This window comes from Actinia tenebrosa, unplaced genomic scaffold, assembly GCF_029948245.1.
Source record: "Actinia tenebrosa isolate PJP-AT-01 unplaced genomic scaffold, QUT_ActTen_1.0 PGA_scaffold6__47_contigs__length_16458017, whole genome shotgun sequence".
Lineage (NCBI taxonomy): Eukaryota > Metazoa > Cnidaria > Anthozoa > Actiniaria > Actiniidae > Actinia > Actinia tenebrosa.
In genome coordinates, this window is record NW_028292583.1 from 12,145,516 (window position 1) to 12,170,944 (window position 25,429).

Here is a 25,429-nt window from a genome sequence, read left to right on the forward strand (position 1 = left end):
ATATTCCCGCCAGATCGTGTTTGACTGCGCCTGCGCAATACGACTCGCACGCTCATTCTTTTGGATGATCTGATGTTTGTTTGGCGGGTGGCCGCGCGCCGGTCTACAGGTGGCATGGATGGAAAGGCAAGGGCGGTGTTCGCTTGCAGCCGCTAACACTAAGAACTTTACTTAATCTCACTTCTGAGGGAGAAAATAATCGGCTAAATACGGCTCTACAGAACTGAGGAGTAAAGATGGTGAAACTTGGAGGAATCAATCTGGAATCGCCTATAGACTTACCTGTTAAACTACCATTTGATACGTCAAATATCCCAGATATAAGGAAAATTAAGGATATCGACCCAAAGAAAGTGTTTGTACGAGGATTGGTCAAATTTGGCTGGACGAAGGAATATTGCTTGAATCTACGAAAAAGCGCAGGTTAGTGGTGGATTGAATGTAAAAAGAATGCGATAGAGTTTGAGGAGTTGTGCATCCATCCATGCCATCTTCGATGAAATACGCATCCGAGTCGATGCTTTACTCACCTGCACAAAACCTCTTTTTCTACCGTTCTTACCATTTCCATGTTTAATTTCACTACCAAAAGGAGAATAAACAGCCTTTGTGGTATCTCTGAGACATCAGTACAACATAAAAAGTATAACAATATTATGGGGAATACTAGTAGACTTTCGAGAGAAGTTTATAAACAATGTTGAACATGTTATAAAAAGGTTGCAAGCAGCAACGCTATATTACTCAGGCGAGAAAACAGAGTCGGGCGTCGAAAAAGAACTGATTGAAGAACTAAATAGTAGTCAAATCTGTGTAAAAATTAACTGAAAACTTCACCATTTTATTATAAAATTATTATTCGAATGTGTTAAGGGAAAAGTCTTGGAGATACTCAAACGAATTGCTGCCACTTTTCGACGCTGCTTCGGCCGCTGTATCATTACTATCCAAACTGAACCAGACACTTGATTAGCACAACAAAACGCTAAATACTTTCCTGTTTCAGTCACTGAACACTAGTCCAGTTTCCCAGTATTACTAAGTTCATCTGCGCTCAGTATATAGTATCAATTCCAAAATATGTCGTTCAAGCTTCAAATGTGTAAAGAGCTTTGTAACAGCTGATTTTTTTTGGATCTTGAGAATGCCAGACTGATGAACTAGTGAATAACTTTGCACATGAAATGAGTTCCCCTCGGTGAATATACAGACTGACAAAAATATCGCAAGTCATTTTGTTCCATATATATAGCTTATGATTGCCATGTGGCTGACTTTGTATTTTGTTCGTTGCAGTGTGCAGCAAGTCGTGTTGGCAGTGCTTCTGTATCTGTTGTTCTCGTATTCCCGTCGTCTCATTGATCGCAGCATTCTGGCTTGCCCTCGGTTTCACAGGGTTTAGCATTGGGTTGTATGAAGGGGTCTTTCATCTTAACAAATGGCTCAAGATGAGTATCATGTGAGTACCTTTTATTACCAATGAATTCTTACTTGTAGAACATATTACTTCTCTCTAGAAAATCTCATATTCTTTTGCTATTTTTTGTCTTTCATGAGCATGAACTTTATTTGATAATCGTCATTTCATATTAAGGTGCAGAGTATTTGGATTTCTAAATGTTTTCTGTTAAATGGTCACAAAGAAAAAGAAAAACGACGCAACTGAGTTTGCGCGTTGATACACATCGCGGCCATAGTTTTTCAAAACGCATCCCACACGGAAAGCTTTGATTGTGGGTGTCTACCCATCATCGACAAAAGTGACACACCAGGTCTACTGGTCATAGCAAGGGGTTAATCATTTACGGTCTAGGGGCCGACTAACCTCTCCCTTAGGCTTTTGCCGAGCTTCCTGATCAGGCTGTAATTCCTCCCGGGGATAGCGGTGTTGGGGTCGAAATCTCTGGCATAGCCGTAAATGCTTCGCGCTGCCATACGACGCTTCAGCATTCGGGTCTGGGAGTATGGTCTTCGGTTATTTTTATTTAAACAATGTTAAGAAAAAAAATGATTACAGTAAACAAACCAGTCTTCCTAGAAAATGAACACTGATAAATCCGTAAAGGACAAGGAGGACTTCAATAGTTTGGTCCATTTTTCTTCACTTTGTAATTTCAAATTCAAAACACATGCAGGTAAAATTGAACAGGAGGCATTCTTCATATGTGTTTTGTTTTCTTAGTGACACAGCGAGGTTTGGAATACTTGCTCTGGGGATATTCCTTGGCAGTATGGGATTCATGGCTTTACTAAATGGTATAGCAGCTACGGGAAGAACGAGATACTCTGTCTACACTGGTTGGAAATCAAAATTAACTGGACGTTGTTGCATTTTCATGGTAAGTAGCTTCAAGTCTGGTAAAAGTGCTTGCCGACGGTTTAGGTTTTACTAACTACTACTTTTGATGAAGAAATGGGAGTCGAGAAAGATGTCAACAAGCGGAGATGAAAAAATTAATATCTGTTTGCTCGCGCCATGCGGCAAAAGTATGTTATCTCTTGTCTCAATCTCTTGTCCTACGAGGGATTCTCAGGTTTTCTTCCTTCAGTCTGCAAAACTAAACGCGCGCACTTTCCGTTTTGTCATTCATGAAATTTGTATTTTATAAAAGAAATAAAAAAATTGCTTGCGGAGGTTTGTGGAGTTATAAAGCACTTGGGGATTGGCAGATCGATCGAAAAGTGTCAAGTACTCCGCTACGCGTCGTGCTTCCACTTCCCTCGTTTGTTCTGCCAACCCCCACGTACTTTAAAACTGCACACAGCACGCGCGCGCGTTTTCTTCAGTAGTAATTATGTAACAATACAAATAAATAGTGGAAGTTGACCAACTAACTCATGGTATATAATAAACGTTAAACGTTTTTTTAGTTGTTTGGCTGGCATATGATTGTGTGGTTAATCTGGACCATCGTTGGACCCCTTCTTCTCTTCCCTGTCATCTTCATGGGGATAGGGTTTGCTGTCTGCCAAGTCAAACTCGTTAAACAAATCGGAAAAACTTGCATCGAGTTCAAGGAATATGGTAACGTATCCTTGCACTATACCACCTGTGCGGTCCACATGGGGCTGATCACGAGAATAAATGATATTTGTCGAACCAATCACAGCAAGGGAGGTTAATGCTCATCCAATCAGAATGCTCTGACACATTACCGTCACGGTAACAGCACGGCACGGCACGGAACGCTCACCTGCACCATTTCACAGGCATACGAAACCTGTATGAATCTTTTTTTCACAAGCCAAGCATCATATTGACCATTTTAGCGCAGTTCGTTCTCGTATAAAGCAGTGTTTTCCCAACAGGTATTGATGATATCGTCAACACAGACGTCGTGTGTGGGACAGATCTAACTGAATTCTGTACCGCGGTGAGTTGTCGTTTGTCACAGTTTGATCTACATTTGACTTTTTGGACATAGATCTAATAAATAATCATACTTGTTATTCAGATAACTGGTGCTACGCCCTACTTTGTCGCAGCCTTCGTCGGGGGGATTTTAATTATCATCGGTGTGGTAAGTTCACTCTTCTAACTCATTTGTCACGTGAGAGCATGGGAACACAATGCAACACTTTCTAAAGTATATTCTTACGCATGCGCAGATGATCATGATAATGTCTCTAGTCATTAACTTCGTGATAGTCCACAAACACATCAAGGAAGAAAAACCATCCGAGTACTCAACCTGCAAGGCCTGTTGCTACATACCAGACCCTGAGAAGTATGATGACTGCTTCCCGGAACCGGAAGTGGAAGAGGTACAACTGTCAATGAGGGAGAAACTACAACGGAAACACGTGACTCATGATGGTAATCAGCCCAACCCTCACGGCCAACAAGAATGGTCGTATATTTATGACTTTGAAAACGAACCTGAGCCCGCAGGCAAGAGGTACTAGGACCAAGCATGCATATTATGACATCACATGACGTTAGACGTACATGTTTATGCTGATTCAGTCTTACTCAGAGAAAATCCTATACTTAAGAAGAAGAGTTTAATCAACTCTCTAACAATAAAAACAAAACGCAATCTGCTGTACAACTAGTTTGCTTGCTTTGCCCAGTCTTACTCTCATTTGGTTCAGATTAGAGTAAACAGAACCCGGGCGATAGCTTATTATAAAGTAATTTTTAAATCGTACTTTGAAAGATTTATCTAAATACCTTAAAAATAAAGATAGACTTTGAGACTTTTTGCAATAATCCAGCTTCGCCACACAACCGCAAATATATCGAACCATACTGCTTACACTGTTTAGATATTACCAGCAGCTCAGTTTTCGTCAGTAGAATAGGAAACTGCTGAGCGATTTGAAAATAACTCGACGCGCCCCTAAAAATGTTAAAATACGTATCTCTGTCTTTCTCAAGCAAGTAGTCTTCAGAATAAAACCCACAATGACAATCGCTGTGTTAATGGTTACATTGAATAATTTAATAAATAATCATAACATATTTAAAAAAGGCGAAAGAAAATAATACGGACAAGGTGCTCATGGGTAGTCATCATCATCATCATCAGTTCTGTTCAACCTTATAGATTCCATTCCCACTCGGTTCTTTGCCATGAGCGGTTTCATAGCCGTTAATAAGCTATTGTAGATGTTGGGGAAGAGAAGCTCTTGAGCTGCCAGTAACTGCTTGGTGCGGTGTCTCTCCTAATACCATTGAATATTATGAGGTTAACGAATTATTGTTATTGATAATTATCGTTATTTTGGTTGTTTTACTAACCTTAGGAGCTTCAAAACAAGCAGGACAATTTTCTGCAATAACAGGCAACTTCACCTGAAATAAATAAATCAGTGACGTCACACGGTGCACGCGCAATGTTGCAGGCAATCGATGTTGCGAGCCATGTCACACGACGCAACATCAGGGCGCTTATTAGGTACCTAATTAGCGCCCTGCGCAACATTGTCTGCAATTTTGCGCGCAATGTTGCACCGTGTGTCTGCCTTAACGGGAAAGGGAATATCTCGCGCCCTGTAACAATGAAGACAGTGTACCTTTTCAGCAAATTGTCGAAGCTCCTTTTCCCGTACGTAAACCATGGGCCTGATGACCCGTAAGTCACCCTCCCTGTCAGTACCAAAAAAAACAACAATCAAAATACAAATAAACACACGAACATCAATAACGACTAACAGCAAGGACTTGGTTTGACTGATATATGAGTTATCTGCGTTCCGATTCACTTCCACTCAGGTGGGACTTATTTTTACCTCAATGGATTCTATGATGGTTATGGGAACTTGCGCGCAAGCTGGTGATTGGATGAAACTGTTTTTCACAGCCTAACCACAAATAACAGTACATTGATTTGCTTCAGATGCTTAGGTACCTGACGGTGTAGTTAGCTTTCATTGTCTTCAAAAAACCGTTGTGAAAAGCTGACATAAGAAAACTGGGGGAAAAAAATAAAATAAAAATAAGGCAAAACCAAATATTACTTTATGTTGTTGTTTAGTGGAAGGATGCCTGTTTACCTTTCAGTCAAGTCATCCAGATGTTGACCCATGGCAAGCACGTTGTAACCCTCGCGCCTTGCACATGCGTAAAGACGTCCACGCTTCATTCTTGAACAGAAGCTACAGATAGACTCGCAGACTGATAGATCTGCTGCTTGTTGAATGATATCTAGTGGTAGTACATCAATAGTTAGTAAATAAATATAATTTACAAAGATAGTCGGAAGGGAGGGGTAGGTGGAGTTAGTTTTACCTTGTTCCTCAAAGAAGTAAGGCACTCCCAAAGCAGCCAGGTAAGGAATGAGTGGCCTGGGGTCGTATGCACTTGACTGAGGATCAACTGTTGCTGCCCCAATATCAAACTCAATTCCCTGGTACATGAAGAACAAAGAGGCAAGATTAGACCCAGATAGTTTAACATGGAGCATGCTTGAGTCAGAGTTACGTCATAAGGAGCTAGTATTAAGGTGGGATCTGCTATCCTGACTTGACTGACTGACTGGTGACTGAACTGACAATCGACTGAATGATTGACTGACAGGTCGGCTGGCCAACCGGCCGACTGATTGACAGCCATCAAGAGAATTTTAACTATGATAGTTCATGTTTTCTTGCTGCCATACCTTGGCCTTTGCACAGTACTTGTACTGATGTAGAGTGTGAAGTAACGTGAGTGAGTCTTTTCCTCCAGACAGACAAACCAACACACGATCGCCATTATTAATCATGGAGTATTCCTTGATGGCCTGTTAAGAAACGATTTTTAAACAAACAAACAAATACAAGCAGAGAAGAAAGGAGAAAGAAAGAGAAAGAGAGAGAAAGAGAGGGGAAAGAAGGCGGAGAGCAAAGTAACGTGCACAAATATTACCTCCATTGTTGGTTTAAAAATGCTTTTCGGAGGATGAAAAAACATAGGTTTGGCTACTCCATCTTTCTCATTCTCGTGTATCTGTTCAACCTCATCAGTGACAGGGTCATTCTTGTCAATCTTATCGGAAGCTTTTTTCATGTTTTGTCTTAAGGGACACGCTGCACCTAATATCCTACAGTCAGCCCTTTTTGAAGCAGATATTTCTTCACTGGAATCTTGAACATTCATCGCCAATACTCCTGTTACTTGATCAGCCTCGTTTATAGTCCCGTTATGATCAGAATCTATACTCTCTCTACCATCACAAAGTCCCTGCTTTGGTTTATTGTCGGAAAAAGTTATATTTTGATCCAGTTCACATTGTTTATAATCATCTTGCTTTTCAGTATTGTTCATCTGGTTTTCCTTGTCATTAAATTCTTTCTGTGTTAATTCATTTAATTCCCTGTCATTCTTATTCATTCTATCCTTCTTACAACAACTTTCTGATTCAACTGACATTTTCTCTCCGTTTTCACAGTATTTTTTCAGTAGTTTCTTGGTAATGCGAGTGCCAGAGCTTGTGTCCCATGCAGGCGGGCTAAAAGGAGGTGATTTAGGAAAATATGACGGTTTTTCTCCAGATAAAATCGCTGCTGCTTCACTCGGTAATAGAAACCATCTTAGCTTCTCGCCTTCCTCACCAAGAAGAAGGGTGTGGTCACTGACAGTATTTACGACCTGAAATAAGAACAACACTTGCATTAATACTGATATACCACGGAAAACTGTACTGACAAATATCGCTTGCGTTGCACGGTATACCTTTTCAGCTTTCTTGAATACCTCCTCAGCTGTCGCTAAAATGTCCTACAATCAAAAAGATCAGATTCATGAGTATCATTACTGACATGAATGAGTTAGCATCAAGATGTATGACGTCACCTGGAGATCTGTGGGGGGTTCTTCATGTGTTGCAGGGGGTGGATATGTCATGTGACCATTGGAATAGCTTATTGAACCAAGCCACTTTCGGTCACGGAAAACCTGAAGAAAACAAATATGGAAATGAGTAAAAGAGCGTTCACAAACACAGGAAACCCATTACAGTATGGAGTATACCAGACTACCTTATGCCTTCTGTGCTTCCATTCTCCAGTTTCTGGATTGAACATATACTGTATGGAGAAAAAGGCAGAAATAAGGAAAAGATTGGAACCAATAAGATAAGAACCAAACACAGTCATTATTCGTTGAAATGCAGTTGAAATATCTCGTACAATCTATAATAATCTTTGCTCTGAATACAAGAATTTATACATCGATAAGACATTATTCAGGATTATAAAGGTAGGTTTATTAGTGCCTTATGTCATCGTACCTGTGGGAGGAGCTTCCAGCCATGTTCTGCTACCATGGTAACAGCTTTGATAACAAACTCTGCATAATCATCTGACATGAAATATGGCAGGTTAAGGCGTACAAACCCAGGTCTGGTGAACAATGAGTAACATATCAATAAATGAATGAAAGCAAGGGGTGCCTCATAACAAACCTACCTCAAGATTTCACGCTCTGAATATTCATTGTAACGTCTAAGATGTGTTCTATCCAGACGACTACAAACAAATAAAAAGGTTAGCTTTTACTTCATGTTGAAAAATAGAGCATTTTCATTACCTGTCCTCTAGAAGAAGGGACTCAAAGTCCTGCGCAAGACCTTCATCCATTCCAAGCAAATCCTATTATTCATTAAGATAAATATCAACATCCACATTAATCCATTTATTAGGAAACAATATCTAATGGAGATGTGATTTTCACAGACAAAACATAAATGATTTCAGTCACCTGTGCATAGGGGCCAGCACAGGCACACCCACCACGTGACTGGATGCCGAAGATATCATTTAATAAAGCACTAATGTAATTGTAGTGCAAAAACAAGCCACTCTCTGGATGTCTGACAAGGAATGAGAAGATTGGTAGACGTTTGGCTGTTTTACTACCAAGAAGGACAAGGTTATGGATACTGGACCAAGCTGACAATGCCTTCCTGAAACAAAAAAAAAAGTTAGATGGCAATATTATTGAAAAATAGACAAAACAAAGGGTTGGGAAAAAAGACCATGTTTTACCTGCAGAGATCCTCTTCTCTAGACATAATTGTATCATGTCCCACAGCCTGTCATAAAGTGTACTCATTAGTAAAAATATGAATACTTGTATACAGTCTTCTTATTTTCTCTCACCTGTTTGAGTTGAAACACCAATCCTGCTCTGATAGATTCAACTATTGCTGGAGTCCCTCCTTCTTCTCTGGTCTCTGTTTCTTTAAGATACCGATGGGTATTTTCAGTGACCTGCACAAAACAATAAATATATGAACCTTATCCATCAGTGATTTCATTGTTTTTTTCATTACTCTGAAGTCAAGAAAGACATGATTTGTTTAGTGGTACTCACGAAGAACACACTGCCACCTCCACATCCCGAGGGGACAGGATTTTGAAACAACTTCTTCTTGGCAATCAAAATTCCTGAAACAAAAATGGCCAGCAAATGAGGATTATTGCAGGGCCTCCTAAAGATCATATACCTCAGGCCCCATCCACGCTATGCCGGATAAATTTGAACCTGCAACTTTATTGAATTTGAAAACACTGTCTAGCCATATTAGTGTGGATGGAGAACATTTTGTATCCGGAACTATTTGATTCTCATGGGAACTTGGCCAGAAGGCTAACAATTCACTGTGGGCTCAATTTCAGCTTCGATGCGCATGCTCAGATGTGCAATGAAGCGTTTTTGCCGCCTCTGATCAGACTAGTGTGGAAGTGAAACATTTTCTCCATTTTCATGTGTGGATGGAAAACTTTTTTTTTGGTTTCGGCATGAAAGTTGCAGATTCAAATTTATCTGGCATGGTGGACGGGGCCTAAGAAATGAATATATCAGACATGCTGTAAAGAAAGAAATTAATGTCCAGCTCAGTACCTGGTGTTCCTACACCACCAATGAACTTATGTGCTGACAAGAACATGGCATCTTTGTAAACCAATGTTTGGTCATCACTATCAAAAAAGACAAAAGACAACAAAAATAACAACAATAATCATTTCACTTACTAAATGGTCACCTGTTCACACATTCTTTTAGAGAGTACTTTACCTCGTAACCAGTGGATTCATATTGATATCTACATATGGTCCTGTAAAAAACAAAGATTGATATGGAATGTAGAACTATGAAAGCAATATATAAATATGGGAAATGATGAAAGAAAAGAATAGGATCCAATTTTGCATTACCTGCAGTTGCATAATCCCAGAATGCAAGAGCACCATTGCGATGTAGTAGTGCAGTTATTGTATTAGTATCTGATAATATACCAGTTACATTAGATGCTGTGGCAAAACAACCAATCATTTGTCTGTCTGCTGTGCTGAACCTCTAGAGAAAATAGAAAATACATGAATTTATGTTAGAAGTCAGGACAATCTTGAGTGCTGGCAAAATGCCCATCTCTCAAATCTGAAACAACCTCTGGACTGAGCATGACTAACTCACATATCAAATTGAATTTTATAATTTGTAATTACCTTGAGTTTGTCTTCCAAGTCTGTTAGGTCAACAGTCCCTTGTTCATTCTGCTCAATCCACACAATCTCACTACCAGCCTCTTTCCAAGGCAATATGGCAGAATGGTGTGCAAATGGCCCAATGAATACAATCTAAGACATCAAATGAATATAAGTATAGAACAAAACTATAGTCTTAGCATTACAATGACATGCGGTACAATTATTTGGTCCTCTTCATCTGGAGACATTTAATTTCCATATTCATGACAGCCATCTTGATATACATCCTAATGGGTGTCATTTTATTTGGGGGGAGGGGAGGGTGGTTAAGATAGACAGGTACATATATCTCATAGTGAATAATGATCACCATCAGATACAGACTACAGCAGCTATATACCATACCGGAGACTGCTTCAAGTGAAGTGCATGAATGAGTTTGTGTACTGCTGCTGTACATCCACTACCAGTAAAAATCACAGCATCACTCTCTCCAGCATTGACTGCATTTCTGATGATATCTCTAAAATAAGTCATTACCACAAATATATTAATTGTAATCAATAAGTATTAATTAGTTCAGAACTTCCAAGATGTAGGGGCATTCGTAAATGTCCTAGCAGCTATGCTCCTCTAAAGGAGAGGTATGGACACAGTGGATCATTGCTGACAAGATGATATGCTCCCTCTGGGATGACTATCAGTGATTATTCTGACGTAAAAATAAAGGTCGATATGTACAGTAATGGGTACCTTGCCTCATGTCGATACAAGGTTGTTTGTAGTGACGTCACTGTTGTAGTTGTGTGAGTGTTGCCATAGTGAGGCAGTACTTGATCTCTTATGTAGTCCTCGATAAAACTAAGGGACCTGGCAACGCAAAACAAATAATCTCTTAATAAATAAATGACAGCTTCAAAATGTGTAGTCCAAGAAATTAGCCATCCCCCCCCCCCAAAGGAATTTGGAATTTCCGAGGGGGATGAGGGTGGTGGGTCAGAAAAAGAAAAATATTTTACAGAGTTCGTATGGAAGAAAATTGGAATTTCCAGGGGTGAGGGGTCTTTGAAAAAATTCCACCGATGGGGGGGGGGGGGGGGGGGGCGTGAGAATGGATAGTTTATGGAATTACGAAATATGATGTATTCTCAATACTGACCTTCCTGAAGCCGTGTAATCACAATACACCACTAAAATGAAAAGGAAATTATAAAAAGACGTATCATAACAATTTTATAAAAAAATAATTAAACAGCATGAAATGATAAACAAAATATTATTGCTTTAGTTTACCTTTGCGAGGACCATACGGCCCACTAAACGTAGTTTCGTTACCAATACAGCTATCATTGATATACTTTAATAAGTCCTCTATTGGTTTATCTTGAGATAATTGATTTTCTTTCTTTTTTGTCGCTAAATAAACGCCTGGAACTTCGTAGAACTTCCTTGCTCCGTGTGATAAGGTAGCCATCTTGGTTTGAGTAACCTGGCCTTTTCCGTAACACAGGAAACCCATAACTCATTTTGTCGCTACACCTCTTCTCTACCCTGCGGCCCAGAGGTTAATTGCATTCTCACTCCGGCATTTACTGGGCGCGTAAAAATAATGGTCGCATGCTTGGTTCTCCTCGTTGAAAACCAGCTATCTTAAAATTTGCAGCTCCCTGTAAGCACAGGAAGTGACGCATAATAAGATTTCACAACGCACAAACGACTCTAAAAAAAACTTTAAAAACCTTTATTCATTAATATGGAGATCTTTACAGGTAAAATATTGAACAACGCCTGTACTCTTAAAATTCTCCGTATCAAACTATAACTATATCATCATAAACAGTCGTTCTGTTCTAAAATACTGTGTCTTGTTGAATCATTCCTCGTCGGAGAAATCCGAGATTATTCATGATCCCACAACATGTGGGAAAATCTCCTAAAATCTTGAAATGGACAATGTTTCGAAATCTGAATATAAGAGTGGAATATCCCACTGACTTACTAAGAAATATTATTTACAAGCAGAGAATAACTCTGTTCTTAGTCGTCTTAAAGATATGCAAAATGAAACGAACAAAGGAGAACGAACGATAATGAGAAGAATACAGAAATGGTAACTCCCATTTTCTGAATTACGCCTTCAAGTCAACTGCGGCTGATGTATACCATACATTTGAGGCAGTAATTTTTACTTTTTGTTTGATGGAATAAAAAAGTCCAGACGCCTGGAGTTGTCTTGTGTAGTGTAATTCGATTGGCTACAAAATAATATCAGGATTGTTAAGATGAAGTCGTGGATGGTATGTAAGGTTAGGCTTACTGCAAAGTGCATTCTAAGACCTCTACTGAAGTACAATGAAATAGAATAAACAACTGACATTTTCCACCTTTTTTGCACTATATTCTTTAAGAATAAAGTAGAATAAAAGAAAATGAATAGCATACAGCTTTGCGATGTTAAAGATCCTCCAGGATCGAATTATTTTCATCTTCTTCTTGTACTTTTTCTTTTCACCTAGTAAAGAAGGAAAAACGTCAGTGGAAAATGAAAACTTTGCATGTATTTCACAGTTTATGCTTACATTTAATGCAGCATGCTGTGTAGGTTTTTTTGCAGGACTTGATGCTGGCATCGTTCTTTTCTTGGAAGGACTTGAGGCTGGCGTCGTTCTTTTCTTGGAAGGACTTGATACTTGCGTAGTTCTCTTCTTGGCAGGACTTGAGACTGGCGAAGTTCTCTTCTTGGAAGGACTAGATTGTTTCTTGGAAGGGCTTTTTGTAACATTCTTTGGTTTCTTTGATGGACTTGCTACCAAAGTTTTCTGTTTCTTCGAAGGACTTGGTTTAGGTTCCTATAAATTGGAAGAAAGGTGTTCAATTCATGTTACGTCAAAGCTTACACTATTTAGTCGCGCGCCTGAGATACGCCGAGGGAGGGGGATTTGGCTAGAGTCTATATCTAAAATTTTTTTACATACTTGTGTTTTTCGTTTCTTTGAAGGCGATGATATTCCATTGACTTCTGGTTTTCGTTTGGTTCTCCTATAATAAGCATAACAGTATTTTTAAGTCATGAATATTCTACTAAAAGTGTATCGCAAATTCCATCGTGTTAGCAACATTCCTATAGTTAAGTACTTGTGTAGATACCTTGAAGCGAGAGGTGTTTTAAGTATTTCACTGTCACTGTCCGAGGGTTCATCTTCTGGTAAGGTATCCAGTTCTGATTTAAGTCTTTTAGGAATCTTCATTATTCTAACAAATAAAACAAGACACCTCAATAAAGGAGTGCCAAAGCGTTACTAGTAATCTTTTTGGTTACTCACGTTTTGGTAGTTTTGATGGGTGAGTCCATTTTAAAAGGCGATCTTTTATTGTGCGATGGTTTTTGATTCTTCCTGGGTGATGATCGGCTACTTGCAGTCTTATTAGTGCTATCTTTTCTCGGAGACTGCTTGACCGGGGAGGGCACAGTTTTCCCTCTACTTGTAGTGTCTGTAGCAGGAATGCTTTCTTCTTTATCCTTCCCAGCAAGACGACGTGAGGATCTGGTCCCCGGTGCCGGCGAGGAGGGTGTTTTAGATGGCTTCTTTTTTTCATTTGTTTTAACAGCATTACTCGTTTCTGTTTTCTTTGTTATTTCTGGCTGATCCTCTACGGGTCCTGAATCATCGTCTTCACCGGAAACAGTAGATTCAGCTTTCTCGCTTCCCGTTTCCTCTTCTGTTAATTTTGATTTTTTTGTTTGCGGTTTTTGCTGGGTCGAGGTAGCAGTTCTTGATCTTTTCCTTAAAACAAATAAGAAACAAATTTTTTTATAGGACTTTGCATGTGAATAAAAAATATTCCAATCCTAACCATTACCGCCGCCACCGCTGCCGCCATCATCATCATCATGCATCATCATTATTACCATCATCATCATTATTACCATCATCATCATCATCATTACCATCATCATTATCATCATCACCATCATCATCATCTAAGCCGCATACTTTTTTAACATAAGTAGAAGCCTCATTGGGTGCCAAGATTACAGTATCATCTTCTTAACCATCGCCACTACTGACCACTCGATCATCGTCATTACTAACGCTTCACTCGTGTCACCACCATCATTATCAACACCCGTATCCAAACCATTATGACCACCCGATCATCGTCATTGCTAACCTTGTGTTCTTGTCTGGCCCACTCTCCACTGTATCGTCTGTAGCCTCACTAATGCTGTCATCATCATCAACATCAATTTTGTTGGCCATTTCTTTAAAAGTCTTCTTAGAATTCCTGTACAAATTGATAGCGCAGAACTATAACATTAGGACTGGCAATAGAATGAATGCTTACAATGTTGGAGACACTGATCTCTAATCTTATTTAAGTCGGGTAACTATAAACCATGCATGGAAAACCTTAAGTCAAGTAAAATGCTCGGCAAACTCACACCCCACCAAAGAGGTGGCAGGTGTATTACTGATACGACACATTTGGTTGAAGAAGCATTTATTACGACATTAGACTTACTTGACTGACCCTTTAGTAGCTGTTTTTTTACTCTTCGGTTCTGCAGTCTTCTTGCCTTTGTTGTTGGAGGTTGATAACTTGGCTGATTCTGAAGGGACAGCTTTTCTTTGCTGTAAAAATAACACAGTTTACAATATCATTATTATCTCAATTATCTGCAATAAGTGTATAGTATTTTTTGTAGTGTTTACCTTGCCATGAAAGAACACGAATCCTGGTGGCAGATATGACTTAGTGTTTGGCACATCCTGAAGAAATACAATGCAGATGGTTAGGGGTAAATAAATAATAAGTAGAGGAATGATTTACTGGTCGACGAGTAGTACTTAACTCACCATTTTTCCTGGAAGAAACATCTTTTTAGGCAAGACAGGATTACCTGGAAACTCCTCCATTACCAGACCACTTGCCTATGATGAGAAATAAATGTGAATGAATGGTAGGAAGAATGAATGAATAAAAGTTGGGATAAATGACTGACAATCAATGGATGGATGGAAAGGCAAATTGTTATAGTTGTCTAATGAATGAATAAATGAATATGCAAATGCATGGGACAGATGGAAGGCACTGATGGATGGATGAATAAAAGAAAAAATGAGATAGATAAAACTAATGGATAGATAGGTAAATAGTTTTATTTGTATAATAAATGGGTAAAAGTGAATGGATGTGGTGTGATGGAAGGAAGGCATGAATTAATGGATAAATAAATAAACAAACCTTGTTTATGATAAGTCCATAGGTAAGATCACATACAGTATACAATGCCTGCAACAATGAAAAAAACAAAAACAATTAATGATAAAAATCTCAAATTAAACAAGAAATAACTACATTATTTATTTCTATACCTCATTGGCATCTTGATCATCGGGGTTTTGTGCATCTTTAGTTTGCTTGATGGTCTCTACAATCTTCTTCAAGAGCCCAGCATTCTCTGTCTTGTTGGACAAAATAGGCTCCATGAAGAACCACAAATAACTGAGAAGAAAATGATTCCATTAATAAAAAGTGAGCCAAAGAATAAATGAGCTTACTGCGTAAGAGGAACAACATCAGTGTAGTGGTATACTGTGATATACAGTACTGTACTGTGTGAATATCTGTGAACATCCCCTTGATCGGTTACTGTCAAAGAGTTTTCTACTCACATAGCTTGTTTTGTTTAAAAGTGCAACAAATATGGTATTCCAATAGACAGTCCCTTGCAGCACGTCAGAATGCAGCTCAATATGGAGGACATAACAATAGTTTTCCAATTCTCAGGAGATTTAAAAAGCCTATTGTTTTGTCTTCCAAATTGAGCTGCTTTGATGTCAAATGCAAGGGTCTATACTCTGAGGTGCTGTAATTCTCAAGGTTCAGTAAAACTTACTCTTTAAACTTAACCAATGAATCATGTTCCTTTGGCTTGAAGTCAGGATGATGAGCCAACAGGTGGATGACAGCAGGGAGGGCGTACTCTGGTAACAATGAGTGTGAACATGCTGAAAAACAGGAATATTACATTTCCTTAGAACAAAGAGGCACAAGATTCACACACAAAGAAACAACAAAGAAACAAGAAAACCTACCTTGCGCTGCTGAATGGTGTTTGAGGTATTCTCGTCTGATGGTAACATTCCTGGAAATCATCTGCCGTATCTGATTAAATGCAGACGGAGAGAAGCAAATGTAATCAGGTTGTGCAGGGTAGCACAGAATTAGAGGGGGATCAGTATCAGGTTTCATTCCATAATGTTTTTAAAAATTCAAGTGTCACATATTTATATAAGCCCAAGTCACATGTCAAGCACAAGCTCTGTGCTACCCTGGTTGTGCAGCAGGTTTAGAAGTGAATACATCATATCATACCTTAGCTTTCCTGTCCTTGTCAGTCTCAGAGGCAGCTAATGCAAATATCCCCAGGTATTCTAGTGGAAGCTTAAGAGATTCTAATGCCTTCTGGAGCTTTTTGGTGAACGTATTTCTGACTTCAACACAAAAATCCTTCAAAAAAGAATAGTTGCAAGTTAAAAAATACAGACATTTTGAATTAAGATAATTTTGAGTAAAAGTAAAGTATTAAAGTATTATATTGTGTTAGCATAGTGAAAACTTCTAATACCTGCAATGTGAGGGCAAGCTGTTGAAAGTGCTCAAGTGCAATGACCTCGTCATAGTGAAGCTCTTGAGCAATTTTCAGTATACCACAAGCTGCAGCCAATCGCAGACGAGAACAGTCATGAGAGCTGAGAATAATTAACACAACAAAACCCTGTTACTATAGAAAACTGTGGCAAGAGTTAAGAGCTGTTTATTGATAGATAACACAATGCCACTTACCATACACAGCCGTTGTTCTGCAGATCTCCACCATGTGCTAACAGTGTACACAACAATCTTAGTACAGGTAAAGCTGAGTTCATGTGGTTACCTTGTAACCCTTGTAGCCATCGCACCATTAATTTGATTCCTTTCACCTAGACCAATCAGTGATAATGCTTTTGTCATATTGAGCAATGACCAACTTTTTTAAACTTCAACTATATTCACTTACTTTAAGGACATTGTCGAAGATATCTTTCCACTTATTGGTTCTATTTATTGTTCCTCTATTCATTTATGTCTTTTTGCTTTCACTTATTCTCTTCCTATCTTAATAATTTTTCATTTCCTCCTCTAGAAATGCCTTTTCTATAGCTTGGTAGTACACCTTTTTCTGTTCATTGCTAGATAATCTTTTTGGTATTAATGACATTCTCTATATTAATGGGCATCAAAAGGTGTAGTATGTAGCTTTTTTCTTACCTTTGCTTGAGTTTCTCTAGTAACATCACAGTCATCACACCATTCTTCATCTCCTTGTGAATCAGACTCTTCTACTGTGCTCTGAACTCAGATAAAACCAAATATTTATTTTACTTCTTGAAATAACTCACAGCACATTCAAGTAATATTCTTTCACACCACGTTAATAGTCAAGTAAATGCATACCCTGTCTTTAACCAGAAGTTCTTTGACCACAAAGTCTCTGATGATGGCTTTCTGTTTTGTCTCAAAGATGCTTGGAGCTAACACAGCTATCTGGGCCAGTGCCGTCAGGTGGGACAAGAGCAATGGATAATCATAATCTAAGTTTTCCAGAACCCTCTACAACAGAAACTCAATCATTAGTAACCTTCAAGTTAAAACCTTGTTGAACCCTGAACCAACCTCTGGGCTGATCAAAGTCAAAATAGACCTTTTTACCTTGGGCGTAATGTTTTTCCATTTCAGACCACAAAGCATCTATCTAACATGTGCTTTAGTTCATGTCAAAATGCAGTTCATGACATTCGTACTTACAGCAAATATTCTCTCAAACAACGATGTTGGGTCTTTAAAGATCTTTGATATTGACTTCATGGCATATTTAACTTGTTGAGGGGTTCCTTTACATGCAAACTTTGAAAGCACTGGTTGATAATACCTGGAAAATGTATCAAAATATTACACTTCAAATGACCTTACGATAGGTGGGAATGGGAATGAGATATGATTAGGAAATGGGAAGCATTGGAAAGGTCTGAACAAATTAGAAATGTCCAAGGGCTTTTGGGTTTTTTCATCAAAATGTATAGATTCATGGCATAGAATAATAGGAATGGGTCTGGGCAAATGGGATAAGAGAAGAGAAAGTGGATGGGATACTTACTGTACAACCTCCTTGTCTACAGATTCCATTCCTTCGCCAACATTGCTCAAGATATGGAGGGCATAGTTAACTGAAATACGAGAAAACTATTGGTTAGTTAACTTGAATGACAGCTGTTAGCTGGTATCATTTGAGTTTTTCCAGATGCTGGTACTGCACATGAAGGGTCTCCTTCGAAGGGTCCATCAATCTTTGAACCCTTTAAAATCCTCACACCTATCCCACAATCTACCTATAAAGAAATCATTAGTAAAGGTCAGACACTGAGGCCGGTCAATGCAAGGATTTCTTTATGTCGTCAATGGTTCTTTTATGTTCCTCAATTGCAGGTGAGGTAGCGTGAAGACAAGGGACCGTTATTTTATGTGACCATTCAAGCCACATGAAAGTGCTGCTTGGCTTAGTCTCATTACTGTATTATTCTATAAAGAAAATATTGTTGAGCAACACATATTTCTTAGATACCTATTTCTTGATCTTGATGCTTCAAAAGGACCAAAAGAGTTTCATAACATTCAGTATTCTTAAAATGAGAAGGGAATATCCCTGATAGTACCTGCAGACAGGAAAAAATGTAGGTGATCTTACACAATCTGTTTTGATGATGATTATGAAGACAGAACATATGCCTGACAAATTTCCAATACATTCATACTTTGTACTGATAATATGCGGTGCCCCAGATGCCCTGCCGACTGTCAGCTGACATCCCACAACTACTCCAATGACAGTCCACCATCACACATCCATTGCATTGGCAACAGTTTTTAAAAAAATGGCAGACAGCCAGTCAACTGAGCATCTGGGGCATAGTTCAGATTATTACCCTTCGTACTTACAACAAGTAGTTTCATTCCTTTGATGACTTTAGTGGTGTCAGAATCATCCTGTTCGTCAAACTCGTCATCCTCTTCTCCTAAGCCTTCAATAATATTCTTAACAATTGACAGAAGAACCTTTACACATGATGCGTCGACCATCACTGGAGCTGCTCGGTCAAGAAGAGCCTTGACAGTCTCCAAGATATGGTTCCTTGAACCAAGCTTCACAACGATATCACTCTACGATTAAGAATCAACAGCAAAAATATAATTGAATCAGTTGCTGTTGTAGTACTGCCTGTCAACAGATGTAAGTCAGCAAAATGATACAGTGATACCTTTATTAAGCTGAGACAACTGCATAAATACTAGCACAGTCTTAAACTTTTTTATATATTTTAAAACAAACTTCTGTTCAGCAGACACACTTTATTCAGCAGACAACAAACAAAGTTGTGAAGGTGTAATACAGGTACCACTGTATTAATAAATGAGTTAACGTACCACAGCCTTGAAAACAGCAGGACAGCCTGAGTCAGGATTGATGCAGATCTTAAAAAGGTCTCTTGTTTTGGCCTCAACTAACATGGATTGTAACTTCTTTAGGTTCTCTTGGGCTTTAAAAGGCTCCGGCAATGCCCCTAGGGTGCCAAGACATATATATATATAATAACAGTGTCATTATATATGACTTAAGGATAATTCAATCCATCAATAAAAGGCAGGTATTGTACTTACTTGCTAGGGTAATCACATGGGACATCATCAGTGAGTTATTTTCCTCTGTCTAATGGACAAAGAGTACATATCAATGATAAATATACCATTATCTGATATACCCAGAAATAATTACTGATTAGTGATATATTCCTTACTTTTTCCTTTTCAGATAGTTCCACTAATGCAGCAAGATCTGCTCGTACACTGTGAAATGAAAACAAAAAAAAATAAAGACCAAGCAGAGGTGACGCGCCATGGAAACTTTACTCCTTGCTTCAGTACCAATAAATAGTTTAACAATTAGCAATAGTATCATTTCATTAACCTACTTTGACTGGCACTTTAATAGTATATTAAATGCCCTACAAAAGAAGAAGCAAACGAAAAATTAATAATAATATTTGAATTGGTTTAAAAAATATATATAAATCTCTAATGTTATTTGAATTGGTTTTGAAACAATATATAAATCTCTAGTTGATAAGTATTTTGTTCTTACTCGACAGCATGATGATCAAGTTTTGTATAGACTGACATTAAACGCTTCATTCTTTCTTGGGTCTGAAGTGAGACAGGAACCAGACATCCTGATAACACTCTTTCCACACATAGTCTGTCTTCAACCATGTTCTGGTAGTAACCCTTTAGTAATTTACTTGGAAGCCAGGATAATTTCTTAGATGCTTGAGGATCAGCTGTGGGTCTTATTAAATGATACAAGAAAACACTGTCAAGGACAAGTTATATTAAAAGCTCTAGTAGGAAAAGATTCTATAGACCCCTTGCACTGAGGCCCTAGAGGAATTGTTCTGGGGGACAAAACAATGGATTTCTTTTGCATATGAAAAGACAGCCTATTGTTTTGTCCCCCAGAACAATTCCTCTAGGAAATCAAGGGGTCTATACTCAGTTGTAGTGAAAATCATGGGTCCCTGGGACCTCTGGTCACTAAGACTGGGTGACATTTCTTGTCTTATCCTCTAATGCATTTACCACTCTTAGGTGGATGATGTAATGCCTAACAGATTTTGCAGCCCAACTGATAAGGCAGCCGATAGATGAAATTTGAATTTAGGAGTTGATTTTTGGAGGGAGGAAAAACCAGAGAACCTAAGGGAAAAGTCTTTGAAGCACGGAAGAGAACCAGCAAACCACTCTACTCACATACGATACCAAGCCCTTGGTGAGAGGCATCGCATAGCAGTACACACCACCCATGCTTCCCATACGGGCCTCCCAGCATTCATTACAGGCTAATAGCTTACCCTGTAGTACACTTTTTATATAACTTTCCTAAACAAGTCAAGGCCTCTCTTCTGACATGCCACTGAAAAATATCAAAGAAAGGCAATCTAAGAAATATTGTAATCACATTTTCACAGGAAGCCCAAGCATTTGGGTTGTTGGTCTAAAAAGTTGACAACTTGCTTTAATCTATAAATATTTATTTATTAAATAAATATTAAAGCATGTATATAGATACCTTTTTGTCCCTCATTCTTTCACAAACTTCATCAAATAACTAAAGAAAAGAGGGATGTTAGTAATGTATTGTATATGATAGTTTGGGCTGTCTGTGGTAGACGTGAAGACACAGGTAGCCCATAGATAAAGATTGAAAGAATACAAGAAAATGACATACTGTATCTGAAATGCATTTGATATTTTCTACTGCAGCCTCACAAGTAACTGTTACCACTTCTTGTCTTACTCGTTCATCTGGGTCTCTTGATCGACTGCAAAGTTTTTCTAGTTAATTAAAGAAAAGCAAAATAGATGACACACCATTACTAGCTTTATAATCATAACATAAATATTGGGAAAAACTACATAGCATTCAGTTCATGTAATGTGTTGTTCAGAAAATCTATTGTATTCTATAGTTGTCGTCTATCATATTACGTGTGATTCATTTTATTTCTATAAATACATTACACCATCTGCTTGGTATGTAGAATCTCCCCATAAATATCACCACCATATTATCATCACCATAGCGATAATTTCAATAACCACCAATATCAATTTCATTACACCATTACCATCACCATGGCAACCAGCATCATTATTCATCGCTTTCATCATTTTTCACCATCATTTTTTACCAACACTATCAGCATCATTCATATCATCATTATCACCATCATCTTGGCATCATTTTATATTTTTGATTTCAATTCGATGAAAGATAATCAAATCAAATCACCTGTGATATCTTGAGCAAGTTCTTGATGATGTAACAAGAAATGCTTTGCTTCCTTGACACACTCTATTCTCACATCAACATTAATGTCATGGTATCTGTTAAAAAAATCAATATTTCATCTTAACTTGTTTCCTTCAAAATCTTCAAATTTTTATCCAAACCTGATTAACAACATCTAGATTGATCAAAGTCAGGGAATTTAGATTTTGTAGAGGGAGGAAATTGTGGAATTAAGACAGAGAACCAACAATCTCTACTCACATCTGATGCTGAGTCCAGGAATCAAAACACAACCCTAGTGGTGTGATGCAAGAGAGTAATAACACTACATCGTTATTGCACTTACCTTCCAATGTAACAATTCCATAAGGACTTGTTCTCTGTTGCAAGATCAGATGCTGGATCAGAGAACATTTGTGCAAGAAGCTTGGTCACTGCTAGTCTTTCCTCAACATCCGGACTCTATCAAAAAAGAAAACAATTCTAAACCCGATAATGTAAACTGCATACTGGGCTGATAAAAGAGTGAGCCAGAGATAGCATTAGCAAAGTATATAGTATTAATTCCAATTTATCTTCAAAGATGGTACTTGGCGGCAATCAAATCTGAGACCCTAGAAGTGATAGTCAAATGCACTACCACAATACCACCCTTGATTTCCATGAACTGAAATACAAACCTTGAGTTTAAATTCTAACTGTGGTAGAACAGACAAGAGAACTGGACAAGATATTCTGTTGAGTTCCAGGATGAGTTCATATACTTTCTCTGCCAAGTCACTTTCTGAAGTCTTGCCCAAAGTGAGCACACTGTTAAAGAACTAAGAGACACAGACAAAATATCAATAAGAGTATCATTACAACAGTGAATGATAATATGGATTGATCTTACCATTTGTATGAATGGTTCAATGTTTGTAGATGATTTTTTGATAACATTACTAGCAACTTTATAAGCTGCAGGATTTTCACTCTGGTAATAAATGGAAAAAAATCAAGTAAGTGTTTTCTTGTGATATTCAATGTATGTAGTAATTCTCTTTCTCTATCAATGTATACTGATGATTTTGATGAAAGAGTGACTAATATATAAAAATTTAGTTCCAGAAATTATCCATACCCCCCCCCCCCCCCATTCCCAAATTACAGAGTTTGTATGGCAGAAAATTGGAATTTCTGGGGGCAAGGAGGAGGAGGGGGTCTCTGTGGAGGAGGGGGTCTCTGTGAAGGAGGGGGTCTCTGTGGAGGAGGGGGGGAGGGGGTAATGGATAATTTCTGGAACTACACAATACAGAGTTAGCCTTATATTTAACACAGGAAGCCCAAACAACCTAATAGAATATTTAAGATCCTTACTTTTTGTGGCTCAATGATGTTAATAAGAACTGTATCCAGTAGTTCTTGAGATATAGATTCACTATCTTCAAATATATGACCCATTATCTCTACCATAAACGTTTGTTCCTTGACCGTGTGGCTATCACTGTCAGCAAATTGATACACAGATTTCAAAATCATATGATAATAATATAATATATTATTTGAAGAGTAAGAAGGTAACAATAAGGTTTTACTTTGATAACATGGAGAATTGGTTGCCCAATTCTCCCAAACCAGGGGCTCGTGTATAGGTGGGTTCGAAGGTGCGTTCAAGATGGATTCCTGCATAATATGGAAATCGTAACATGTATGTTGAATGTATATCAACTAATAATAAGGTACATACTTTACTACGCTGAAAAGAAGTTTGAAGAGTTCTAAGATTAAATCTTGAAAATCATATTCTGTACAGATATTGAAGGTCCTCACTAGTGCAAGACTCTGTTAAAGAAAAAGAAACAAAGTTGTTTGAAGAGCAATCCTTAAAAAGAGATATATAAGGTAGCTAATACGAATAAATATGTACACAAGCAAAAGAGAACAAGATGTAAATGAATACAAACCTCTAGGATATAGAAATGCTTTTTGTAGTTTGTTCCTTTTGGACCATGTTCTAGTGCTCTTAGCTGGCTGATAATCAGCGAAAACACATCCTGAAAAAATAGATCATAAAATATCATTGATTTAGTATCGTGCAAGGCATAAATTAAGCGGCCAGAATTGGAACTTGTCTAGTCAAATCTTTGTCTTACCAGTCATTTGGACCAGTAATATTTCATTACATAATTATTAAAAAAAGGTTATAATACTCTGAAACATAAAATCAATTAATTCATGGCCTTCCATAGAGATAAGGTACTCACCCACATCTGGTCTTTATCAAACGGTGCATCTGGGGCATAAACTCTTAGGATATCAACCAGACAGCAAGCAGCATACAGACGAACACCCTTGTCTTTGTGTTTTAGCACAAGAGGGCTGGCAAGAAATGCAGCCTTTTCATTATACTGTTTGGCAGCAGCACTTGTCTGCTCTGCATTAGTAAGCTCCTCGGCTAAAGCCTTGAGAAAGGACAAAGATAAACTCTTAGCCAAGAAATAATATCCTTTACCATAATTTAGACTTGATATAGAGTTTTGCATGCTATGATTGGTCTCAAGCAACCAGTAGTTATGAGAAGATGGTATTCACTGCTCAAGCAGTGATTATGGGGTTTCACAAAGTTTGCCTGACCAGAAGTAATACTAAAATGTTCTTAATCCAGAATTTCATCTTTTCTCAGATATTCAAGTCTAAAATTAGACTAAAACAAGTATTCAACTCAGACTCAGTGAATATGGGGAATATTTACCTTGTCTCTCAAGACTATAACTACTTTAGCGCATCAGACATCATTGTTTATACATGGAATAATACAGAATTGGAAATAAAATTTGCATAACAGATGTGTTAAACTTTTGAATTAGAAACGAAGACATTTAGATGATCTCCCTAAAAATTAGCTCTCTCTTTTATGAAATTTCAAAAAATCTAGAAAATATTGTGGGCAGACAACGCATTGTTTATGAAGGCCTGGGTCCCTGGAAGCAAGCTGAATGTGATCAACTATAACATATCATATAGTATACTACAAAAGAATGTAAAAGCGAATCACGATCATTCAAAATATACATTAATAATTTCCACAACATCAATCTGTAGCTAAAAACATACTGATCTACTCTAAACGAGTTTGCAAAGAACCATCGAATGTCCCGAACTCGAGGGAACCTTCGCCACAGCTGCTGTCACTGATGATATTCGTTTAAATATTTAAAATAATCATGATGATGACTGATGATAAAGTTAAGAATTCATCTATTCTAAGTGTCCTTGAACTGTGGTTACCTTTAGCTGCCGTAAGAGTTCCTCTTTTTTTGAACCTTCACGCTGCATTTTTTCGATTACAACAGATGCTATAAGATCAAACTTGTTGGAGACTTTGGCGGGAACAGACCATAATATGATCCAAAACATTACCCAATATGCTTTGCGCACTTTACTGAGAAGAAAACCCGAAAGGGCGAAAAAAGAAAATGGAAAGGAAGAGAAAAGGAAAGAAAAAACGAATGGAAATAAAAATAGAAAAAATAGAAGTAGATAGTTTCGAAATTAGTTTTAATACAAATTAGAATTATTAAG

General features: G+C 38.0%; 3 protein-coding genes across 3 annotated transcripts; 1 reads left to right on the forward strand and 2 right to left on the reverse strand.

The window, feature by feature from the left end:
* Positions 1–104: 104 nt before the first annotated feature.
* On the forward strand, positions 105–4,417 carry LOC116287801 (uncharacterized). Its single transcript, XM_031694495.2, has 7 exons — positions 105–423; positions 1,297–1,459; positions 2,183–2,339; positions 2,872–3,025; positions 3,310–3,374; positions 3,456–3,521; positions 3,610–4,417. The coding sequence occupies exons 1-7, from the start codon at positions 237–239 to the stop codon at positions 3,904–3,906; spliced, it is 1,089 nt and encodes a 362-aa protein (XP_031550355.2). The 5' UTR covers positions 105–236; the 3' UTR covers positions 3,907–4,417.
* Positions 4,418–4,423: 6 nt separating this feature from the next.
* On the reverse strand, positions 4,424–11,392 carry LOC116287802 (uncharacterized). The gene is made up of 26 exons (XM_089039234.1): positions 11,212–11,392; positions 11,078–11,108; positions 10,672–10,788; positions 10,324–10,441; positions 9,937–10,068; positions 9,646–9,787; positions 9,506–9,545; positions 9,332–9,408; positions 8,801–8,874; positions 8,587–8,697; positions 8,473–8,519; positions 8,186–8,390; positions 8,015–8,076; positions 7,894–7,953; positions 7,716–7,827; positions 7,465–7,512; positions 7,280–7,381; positions 7,160–7,204; positions 6,353–7,075; positions 6,105–6,227; positions 5,735–5,852; positions 5,500–5,650; positions 5,355–5,417; positions 5,020–5,092; positions 4,745–4,798; positions 4,424–4,668 (listed from the first exon to the last, which is right to left on the reverse strand). The coding sequence occupies exons 1-26, from the start codon at positions 11,390–11,392 to the stop codon at positions 4,504–4,506; spliced, it is 3,174 nt and encodes a 1,057-aa protein (XP_088895360.1). The 3' UTR covers positions 4,424–4,503.
* A 252-nt stretch (positions 11,393–11,644) lies between these two features.
* Positions 11,645–25,228, reverse strand: LOC116287800 (sister chromatid cohesion protein PDS5 homolog A). The gene is made up of 39 exons (XM_031694493.2): positions 25,136–25,228; positions 24,112–24,309; positions 23,812–23,901; positions 23,595–23,689; positions 23,225–23,351; positions 22,761–22,841; positions 22,549–22,689; positions 22,215–22,330; positions 21,869–21,963; positions 21,305–21,411; positions 21,146–21,184; positions 20,928–20,989; positions 20,162–20,365; positions 19,992–20,024; positions 19,818–19,866; positions 19,681–19,729; positions 19,447–19,583; positions 18,961–19,182; positions 18,587–18,677; positions 18,122–18,191; positions 17,773–17,896; positions 17,422–17,577; positions 17,236–17,316; positions 16,771–16,907; positions 16,553–16,676; positions 16,300–16,434; positions 16,020–16,089; positions 15,821–15,932; positions 15,297–15,426; positions 15,166–15,213; positions 14,778–14,852; positions 14,634–14,690; positions 14,443–14,552; positions 14,092–14,205; positions 13,242–13,703; positions 13,066–13,170; positions 12,894–12,957; positions 12,498–12,767; positions 11,645–12,430 (listed from the first exon to the last, which is right to left on the reverse strand). Exons 1-39 carry the CDS (start codon positions 25,181–25,183, stop codon positions 12,401–12,403), a joined length of 4,458 nt encoding a protein of 1,485 aa, XP_031550353.2. The 5' UTR covers positions 25,184–25,228; the 3' UTR covers positions 11,645–12,400.
* Positions 25,229–25,429: the final 201 nt, after the last annotated feature.